The sequence below is a fragment of the Melanostigma gelatinosum genome (genome assembly GCF_949748355.1).
Source record: "Melanostigma gelatinosum genome assembly, chromosome: 8".
NCBI classification, from domain to species: Eukaryota; Metazoa; Chordata; class Actinopteri; order Perciformes; family Zoarcidae; genus Melanostigma; species Melanostigma gelatinosum.
In genome coordinates this window covers 4,653,724-4,663,801 of record NC_136641.1, presented here as the reverse complement: position 1 = coordinate 4,663,801, position 10,078 = coordinate 4,653,724, and the positions used below count along the sequence as shown (strand labels likewise).

At 45.0% G+C, this 10,078-nt stretch overlaps 1 protein-coding gene across 1 annotated transcript; it reads left to right on the top strand.

The window, feature by feature from the left end:
* Positions 1-2,031: 2,031 nt before the first annotated feature.
* Positions 2,032-7,540, top strand: krt8 (keratin 8). The gene is made up of 8 exons (XM_079273792.1): positions 2,032-2,590; positions 4,181-4,389; positions 5,116-5,176; positions 5,284-5,379; positions 5,545-5,709; positions 5,927-6,052; positions 6,172-6,436; positions 6,577-7,540. The coding sequence occupies exons 1-8, from the start codon at positions 2,147-2,149 to the stop codon at positions 6,924-6,926; spliced, it is 1,716 nt and encodes a 571-aa protein (XP_079129918.1). The 5' UTR covers positions 2,032-2,146; the 3' UTR covers positions 6,927-7,540.
* The last annotated feature ends 2,538 nt before the right edge of the window (positions 7,541-10,078 follow it).

Sequence of the window (10,078 nt, the reverse complement as noted above, 5' to 3'; positions counted from 1 at the left end):
GGAATACGCATCAGTAATGAATTATAGGCCGACATTTATAGACCGTAATGATGCACCATAACTCTGAGGTGCATGTTGTGTCGCCAGATATTGACACACATGAGCAAACAGTTGTATATCAGCATAGATAAACTCTGACTTCCATCAGTTATTTTTGTAAAAAGCCTCGGGCGCAATGGAGTTAACCTGACATACCTCTTGTTTGACAGCTGGTTAGGGCAGTTCACCTGGTTTGCAGACACAAGTACACAAAACTGTACATGTGCTATGTATTATATTTAGAGCAAGGCAAGGTGCTGCGTACTTTGGTTGCCCGCAGCAGCCAAAGAATGTTGAACCCTAAAGCATCCAAAACTGTTAATCCTCCACGAAAATGTGTTATTGTGGCATACCGCTGTAGTAACGGTTACACTCCTGTTTTAAAGACGCCCGAAGGTTTAAATACACGCTTGCTTACTGTGGAATTTCCCAAGTGCTTCTGAGCATTATAATCGTTTAATTGGTGTTTTTTAAAAGTGCGCAATTTGCGGAGGCGACAGGTAAGAAGTCGAGAAAGTCATACCAACAGTCATACCTTCAAGGACCTTAATGTATTGTCACATAATGTCAAATAATGACAAATAAAGGCTAAACTTCCGCGGAATCTGCACCAAGACAGTGGCAGCTTGCAACAGGAAGTGCCTCTACTGGCTGCCGCTGCCACGATTTGAGCTTGCCCTTTCTCGACTTCTGACCTGTCGCCTCCGCAAATTGCGCAACTCTAACGCTAGCAGCCTCGTGGGGAGGGGAGGGGGAGCTGCGCTCATGTGATTGGTTGACAATTAGAATGTTGAAAAAAACGCATTTGTGAATCCAGACACGTCAGGGGAGTCTCAAAAACCCACAAATACATCTGTAGCTGTCCACAAATAAATGCAGTGCGATCCACAAATAAATACAAATCTACAAACAAATAGAAAAAATCCTCACAGAAATACATACAAATGCAGAAATATATTTGTGATTTTTTTACTTTTATATAAATCGTAATTTATTCATGTGTGCATTGGAATGTATTTGTGAGTCAAATTTATTTGTAAATTCTTCTGTGTGCATTTGTAAATCGAATATATAATTTATGAAATGAACATCAAGCTGTATTGAAGAAGACATGAAACTAGAGATTAAGACCATAAACTCATGTTTACAATGTTTACTGAGGTGATAAATCAAGAGAGAAGTGGAGTCATTTTCTCATAGACTTCGATACAATCAAACTTCTTTTGCAACCAGAGGAGTCGCCCCCTGCTGGTCAGTAGAGATAATGCAAGTTTTAAGACACTCCCGCATTGGCTCCACTCATCAGAACCGGAGGTTGTCGCCTGGTACGACCACTGACCAAGCAACAATATTTGACGAGTTGGAAGTGAGAACAGGCTGCAATTTTTTTTAACTAATTTTGTTCACAACAATTTGTGGTGTTCCACTGTGTTAATTGCGACATAGTTATAGGAAAACATGTAAAGTGAAAAATTATAAATTTGGAAATAGTTACATGATCTAGTGACCGTCAAACGAATAGAAAAGATGGTGAAGGGTAAGAAAATGGTAGCAGAACAGATGTAGATTGTTGCCAAATTTACAATCATTGTTGATTGTTAAGAGATAATAAGAAGTACGTACTTTCCCACCTTCCCACATACACAACATTTTTTTATATAGCTGCAGAATATGAATGATTTATATTTTCAAGAGACCTGTTGAATCAGCTGTTTTTGAACAGTTTTTCCTGGACACACACACAAGCACAGGAGATCAAAGAAGTACAACCACTCGACAATCCTCTCAGAAGACCAGGTTTTCTCGAACAACAAAGAGAAGCCTATATAGAGACCAGGTAACGGTTTTGAGTGACTGGACAATGTGTCATAGAAGTGTAATGTTACAGCCCTGCCTCCCTCTCTCACCCAGACTCGCAGACCAATGGCAGCACACCACAGTCCCCACCCACAGCCACAGGCTTTAAAACTCCTCGGTCGGTTTCTTCTCCTTTCTATCCACTCTGGTCTCTTTCCCTCTGCCTGCCTGCCCTGCCTGCATTGCCAACCGAGTCATTTCGGTCTGACCTTCCCAGACTCATCCAGAAGAAACTCCTCCAGATTTCAGAATGACCAGTTACCAGAGCAGCTACAAAGTGAGGAGTTCCAGTGCCCCGCGGAACTTCAGCAGCAGCTCCTATTCCGGATCGGGTGGCATCACCAGCCGCAGGAGCTACAACGTCAAGAGTTCCTATGGAGGAGGCAACAGGGGCTTCGGGGGCATCACCAGCTCCTCCGCCTATGGCCTGAACTCAAGCATGGGCGGTGGCATGGGCAGTGGCATGGGCGGTGGTGGCAGCATGGGCTTCGGCGGTGGCATGGGTGGATCAAGCATGAGTATGGGTTACGGCGGTGGCATGGGTGCTCAGGCCCCTATCACCGCCGTGACTGTGAACAGGAGCCTTTTGGCCCCCCTGAACCTTGAGATTGACCCCAACATCCAAATCGTTCGCACCCAGGAGAAGGAGCAGATCAAGACCCTCAACAACCGCTTCGCTTCCTTCATTGACAAGGTAAGAACTTGTAATCGAGGGCCTGAATATGTTTGGGTTCTCTTCACAAGGACAGAAACTTATTTTAAGTGCGTGGAAAGCTCAGTCACGGTGTAGTCAGAAAAGTGGAATGTTTCTCTCCAGCTGCTGATAAACTGTTATGCAATATTTGATGTAGAGGTCCATATGTTTGCCACATGTCTTACAATGCTGATTTCCCCCACTATTTGCTAGCGCTGGATAAAGTTGATCCTCCCCCCCTGCTCTCGCCACCTCCCACAAAGGCAGAAAAAAATAAAATATTCCGTCGTTCAAAGTTAAGGTTAGGCTGTCGATCGTTTGACTCAGGCTGCCCTTTTATAGTGATGAAAAACAGACTTGCAGAGAAGGAGAGACTTGGAAAGACAAATACAAAGAAGGAGAGAGAGAAAGCTAAGGGTGTGTCAGGCCAGAGCTCAGGGCTTGTGATACGAGTTACCTTGGGAATGATCCCTCCCTCCGCTGGGGTGTGGCTCTTTGTGCTTCCCTGGTGGCCCCCACCCCTCCCAAACACACACACTACACACACACATACACACACACACACAGTCACTACTGAGTGCCATTGTTACCTTTAAAGATAAAACTTTCTTTCACAGTGACACATTTTAGTGTCCATTGGGAGTTTGTTGACTTTTAATCATTCAAATAAGCATGTTATACTCAGGGTGGTGTGTGTGTTTCGTCTGAGGCCTCGGCAGTGGGTTAATAATTAAAAAGGTTTCATGTTCTGGTCAACGTCAGCTGACTGGTTACATATCAGCTCTCCCTCTCCCGTCGCAATGATTACAACAAGGAAGATAATGCGCGTTTTGCATGCTTCGACACAAAGCAGATAAACCTCTGCCCTTCTATCACCTGTTATCTCGCCGTGTTTACGCCAGTTCAAATCAAGAAGTTCTTGGTTGGATCCCACCTGTATTGTGCAATGTGTCAGATCAGGGTTCACAACCTTGCTTTTTTACTGTTCACAAATATGCAAACTTCATTTTTCCCCCTCCTCCTCCTCTCCACTCTCTGCTTTCCTTCGATCATCACCTCGATAACACGGTTAAATATTTACCTTCCTGCATCTGCCTGCGGATGCGACTTCGCTACCCCCCCCCTTCTCTCTCAGTATTGGCGGCGAACCTCGCTCTCCAAAAACAGGAAGACATGCGGGAGAAGGGTTAACTGGCCCTGTTCCTCCAGCTGCTTTTTCCAAACCTCGTCCTTGCCCCCCCCCCCCCCTACCTCCTGTCAGGATGCACTAGGTCAGGCCTTCCTTTGGAAAAGCCCGTTCCAGTCTGAAGCCAACAGCAGCTTACAGAACTCCAAAGTTAGATAAGAACAACAATGACTGGAGACAGGGTGCATGGCGAGGTTGATCCTGATGCTTGAGTATTTGGGTGGTGATGTTGTTTTGACACGGCAGAGCCGTTACATCATACCTTTTCATAATCATTTATAATTGATGACAAGGACTCCGTGTTTGCACTCATTAACACCATAAACACGCATGTAAGAGGCTTTTTGGATCGGTTGCTCACTCACAACTCATAATGAATACCCCCTTCTTTTTCCACGCATCAGGTCCGCTTCCTGGAGCAGCAGAACAAGATGCTGGAGACCAAGTGGAACTTGCTGCAGGGACAGACCACCACCCGCTCCAACATCGATGCCATGTTCGAGGCCTACATCTCCAACCTGCGTAGGCAACTCGATGGCCTGGGCAACGACAAGATGAAGCTGGAGGCCGACCTCCACAACATGCAGGGCCTGGTGGAGGACTTCAAGAACAAGTAAGTGTGCAGGGCTGCAATGATGGACTTAAAAAACCAACTGTTCCATGCAGAGTCGGGCACGTTCTGCCCCATAAAGAAGCACACTGTTTATCTAGTATTCACCTTTTTCATTTCGGTTGCACTGGACAATTTTAAAAATGAGTAGAATCTTCATTCATAAATTAAATACATCTGGATTTGTTTTTGTGTGCTTCGAGACTAGCGTCGCAGTGCACTGAGCTCGCCTGTTTTCGGACTACTCCCGACATCTGTCCATCATCTTGCGTCATACACAAACTGTAGGGAATTACAGCACAGAAGAGGCATGTTCCAAACACCCATTGCAATACATTACATGTGACCGAAGGTGAAAATCATTTTACAGAGTTGGCAGAGCTTTACACGCACATGTCTCTAACACAAACAGCTACGATAGTGCCATACATATTGGCCAGTTGTGCAGAGACAAATGAAGCGTATCAGCTGAGTTCAGGGGGGGGGGGGGCATCTCTCCCTGGAGGGAGCTCACCCCCCAGGGAGAGATGTCAGTAACACCTATCATGCTTGGCCCTGAGTCAACCTTACTTTGTTTGAGGCAAATGTCCCAAAGGAGTTCAAGAGTTAGGGATGGACTACTGGTGCCTCCTAGTGTTGCATTGGTGTATAAACTAAACAGGAGCATGAGATGAGTCTCGATGTGAACATTCAAAGTCTCACCATGAACTGTATTGTTTTCCCTCTCAGGTATGAAGATGAGATCAACAAGCGCACAGAGTGTGAGAACGACTTTGTCCTCATCAAGAAGGTAAGCATCAGTATTACTCAACTTGCCTTTGAGTTGGCAAAATATAACCTCTCTCCTGAAGAGTTCTTTGTGATGTCCTATTCTAATACAACTTGTATCGGTGCCAGGATGTCGATGAGGCCTACATGAATAAGGTTGAGCTGGAGGCCAAGCTGGAGAGTCTGACAGATGAGATCAACTTCCTGAGGTCGATCTATGAGGAGGTACGACACAAAAATCATCTCAGTGGTGTTGTTTGTTGACCTGATTTTCTCAGAATCTGTTTCGCATCTTAACTCGCCTCCTGTGCCGGCCCTTGAAGCGCACTTGCCGGATAGGTTTCCTCGATGAGGTGGGGTTTACCAATCTCTCTCCTTGTATTTCTTCAGGAGCTGCATGAGCTCCAGGGACAGATCAAGGACACTTCAGTCATCGTGGAGATGGACAACAGCCGCAACCTGGACATGGACTCTATTGTGGCAGAAGTCAAGGCTCAGTATGAGGACATCGCCAACCGCAGCCGTGCCGAGGCGGAGACATGGTACAAAAGCAAGGTGATTGGGAGCTCCTTTTGAATTCTTATTATGTCCGTATTTCTGTCATTTCTTTATCGAGAGAGATACATACGGTGTGTGTTGCAAACCCTACTTGCCATGTGTATCAGTTCAATTTATACTGAACGTAGCATTCATTAGTTTGTGAGTTAGCACATGCAGTGTTCTGATCGATAGGGTTTCCAGTTTGTAATGTATGGTGTTGTTTTTTGTTTAGTATGAGGAGATGCAGACATCCGCCAGCAGATACGGAGATGACTTGAGGTCCACCAAGACAGAGATCTCAGACCTCAATCGCATGATCCAGAGACTGACATCAGAGATTGATTCCATCAAGGGACAGGTATGGAAAAAAAGTGACATGGTACATGAGCCATCATATATCGTTTGTTATTGTCATTTAACAATCAGAAGAGTGGACAAAGCCTTATTTTCTTTGGTGGGGCATTTTTCTTCTCCCAGCGCGCCAACCTGGAGGCCCAAATCACCGAGGCAGAGGAGCGCGGTGAGATGGCAGTGAAGGACGCCAAGGCCCGCATTAGGGACCTGGAAGACGCCCTGCAAAGAGCCAAGCAGGACATGGCCCGACAGATCAGAGAGTACCAGGACCTGATGAACGTCAAGCTGGCTCTGGACATTGAGATCGCCACCTACAGGAAACTGCTGGAGGGAGAGGAGGACAGGCTGGCGACTGGCATCAAGTCCATCAACATCTCCCAACAGAGCAGTAAGTCATCGTCATTGTCCTTTCCCTCATTGACTGAAGTCTACTTCTAACCGACCAACTAACGGTCTTCATTGATTGGATTTTGTTACATTTCTTTGTCAGCTTCCCACGTTTGACTGTTTTCTCCTGTCTCTTAACAGCAAGCTACGGTGGTTTCCCCACGGACAGCGTGAAGAGCAGCTACTCAAGCGGCTACTCCAGTGGTTTCAGCGGCGGGTATGGAGGCGGATATGGCGGGAGCATGAGCGGCGGTAGCATGGGCGGCGGCTACAGCAGCGGTGGCGGCGGCTACAGCAGCGGCGGCGGATACAGCAGCGGCGGTGGCGGCTACAGCAGCGGCGGCGGCTACAGCAGCGGCGGTGGCTTCAGCAGCGGCAGCACCGGCGGAGGCTACAGCACCACCCAGAGCAAGAAGAACGTTGTTATCAAGATGATCGAGACCAGGGACGGAAGAGTGGTGTCCGAGTCCTCTGAGGTCATTGAGGATTGAGCTGTCAGGCTTAGAGGTGTAGATACCTGTCTGCTATTATCTCCTCTGCCTCTCTGGTAGTTTTGTACTTACAGTCCCCCCCCCCCCCCACACACACACAAATACCCCCAACTATGAAGTAAAAACGCTTGCCAGCCACTCTCCTAACATTTACATGAAGCAATAAACGATTCTAACACTACCAAAGATCTGAAAGGGACCAAAGAATTTATTTTGTATGTCTGATGTCCGGTTGTCTGAACTAAAACAGAGTAGTTTTGTCACAGAAGGTGAGATAGAAACTGGGCAAATTGCAACTCAGAAAAAATAAATATGTATAAATATATAACACTCCCTTGAAATCTATGAAACAGCTATTCCATGCACAAAGGGCTGTTTCCTTCAACATGGTGTTGCGTAGACAGTGGTGTTGTCAAAGGAATGTGAATGTGCTGAAACAGTGCTCAACCAGTGTCTTAAAAAATGGCCTGCAGTAGGTAGTGCATGTCTTCCCTGTGCGTGTCCTGTAGCTGAAGCAGTTTGACCCCTTAGGAGGCTGCCTGAATCATACTGTTGTCTTGAGGTGCTGTTTTTGCTACCAAACCAAATTAAAAAATGTGTTTACTGAAGGAAAATGATGCGTTTGTTTTAATTTCTTGATGCCGATGATTCAAAGAGAAATATAGTTGTAGTAAACTAGAATATATCTGAATCTGACCGGAATGAATCAAAATACTAAAGCAGTCCAGACTTTGTAAGCAGGGACAGTTCTGAGTCATTCTTTTAAATCCAAAAGAAAATTATAAACTAACACTATCTTGATTAATATGTTTGAAAATGTATCGAACACTAAAAGCTTCAGTGCGTAGCATTTACTACTGGCAGAAAGGGAATACAATTTTATGAAGTATGTTTTTTTTTAACCCTTACAATAAGCCATTTATATCTAAATAGTCGGGCATGTTCCTACAGTAGCCCAGAAGGGACAAACCAAACACTGGCTAGCGAGCCAGTCAGGCTTGCATCGACCACAGTATTTCTTCTACAGAAGTAAAAAGTTTCAGTCGGTTGCTATCCTTAACCTTGCCACTAGATGTTCCTAAATCCTACATTCTGTCCCACAAGTAAAAAGAAAAATGAACACACCAGTATCAGTAACAGCATCATGAGCTGATCCGGATTAAGGTGAGGGTTAGGATCTATCAAATCTTGTTTCTTTTGCGATCATGGTAAAACATAATTCAATGAAATTACACTTCTCTGGCCATAGTGATCATTTCAATCAAAACATACAATACACCTTGAATACTCTACATCAGGGTTGCCCAATACGTTGATCGCGATCGACCGGTCGATAGCGGAGGTAGTGCGGGTAGATCGCATGCCATTCAAAACAAATGAGATGTCCGCATGGCATTTGCCACTTGATTTTCTAACACACGGGTCACCACGTATGTGCAGTCAACCGCAAAACTCCGGCGAGCTAATTAGTTAGCCTTCCAATTTATTTCTCCTAAAGAAGCTAAAGCTGTAGCGCCATGATTTGGGAAACTTCCAAAACCTCGTGTCAGAACTGGAGACTCAACGGAAGGCGTGTGCGTAACGTGACAGCGCGCGCTACACAGAGCAGGTTGACAAGTGTCTGTCAGAGTTTGACAAACGCTTTCCAGACTTTGCTTTACTCGAGCCAGTGGCTACACTTATGTGCTGCACATTTCAGGAAGATATTGAGGTTGATTCACTTGCGTCAAAATGCAACGCTGTTTCACCTGAACTCGTCTGGAGTGGAGGATGAGATTCTGACACTGCAAGCTGACATTCAGCTGAAGTCCAGGGCTCATGGACAGTTTCCTCACAGAGCAAAAGTCCCCAAACATGAGGACATGTGATACCTTAGACTGCATTATTCGGCTCTACTCATTTATGTGAGTCAGCCTTTTCCCACATGAAGAACATTAAGTCCAAACACCGTTCCACCATGACTGATGATCATCTGAAGTCTGCTTGAGGCGGATACCAGCAGCTACTGTCCGGACTGTGCAACTCTGGCCAATTCCATTCAGTGCAAGTCATCAGAGTAAGGTGATGACCACAAATGTACAGAATTGTATTGTGCCATAAGGGTTCATGCACTTATGCAAGGTACGCCAACATATATTGTCAATATAAAGTGTACTCAGTATATATATATTTATAGATAGATAGATCTGCATGGTAACATAGTGTGAGATGTGGTCACAGTGTACTTAAAGTAATTAAAAGACAGTTAAAGGGTACCAGAAACATAAAATAGTGGGCAAATGAGGAGCTAACTCTGTGTTAATGATTAGAACCTGTTTATTTATGAGTTCACACCCGGTTTGAACTGTGTTCTATCACGGAGAGGAAAAAAGTCTGAATAAGGAACACTGCTATATACCCTGGGTGTAGCCTTTGATGTTTTATTGACAGTTCATGGGTCTAATTAGCTCGTTGGGAGAGTGCCGACTTGTTGACCTCTGTATAGGGTCTACTTGAGTTCAAAAAGTCGTCACTCTCAATTTGTCTACGGTAGAGAGACCTTTTTCACCTGCCATTTACACTTACAAAGAAGATGTAATGGATCACCGCCATTGCCGGAATTTTGCGAAGCAGGAACTATTGCGTTTGAATTGTAAAGTGGAAGCAATCCTGTTTTTGCAACTTATTTTTGTAGATGTTTCACTGTTAAATCCCATTTAAACTTTATCATCTCCTAAAGTTATTAAGAGGATCGTGTTAGCAAATTAGTCCAAGGAGCTACGTTTTTAGGTTAGCTGACGGGGAGTGTGGAAGCTTGAGTCTGTTCCACAGCGAGGAGGCCAGAGCACGTGTCCGGCTGCTTTTTACAGTTGACACGCTGCAATAAGAAATCTACCAAGACTGGTTTACAATTATAAGGAATTTAATCCCACTGATGCAAGTACAGTATTTACAGTGAAGGACACTATTTCATGAAATATTAAATCAATAAAACCCTGTTTGCAAAAAACTCAACTCAGCTCCTCAGGTATAAAACCCGTCCGTCCTCTGAGAGCCATCACGTGAGAGAGAAAAAGACTTGAAATTAAACCACCCACATCCGTTCGAAACACCTCCTCTTCCGTTTATCCCGATTCCTATTGGCTAACTTCCAGGAGTGTATTCGCCTGTCT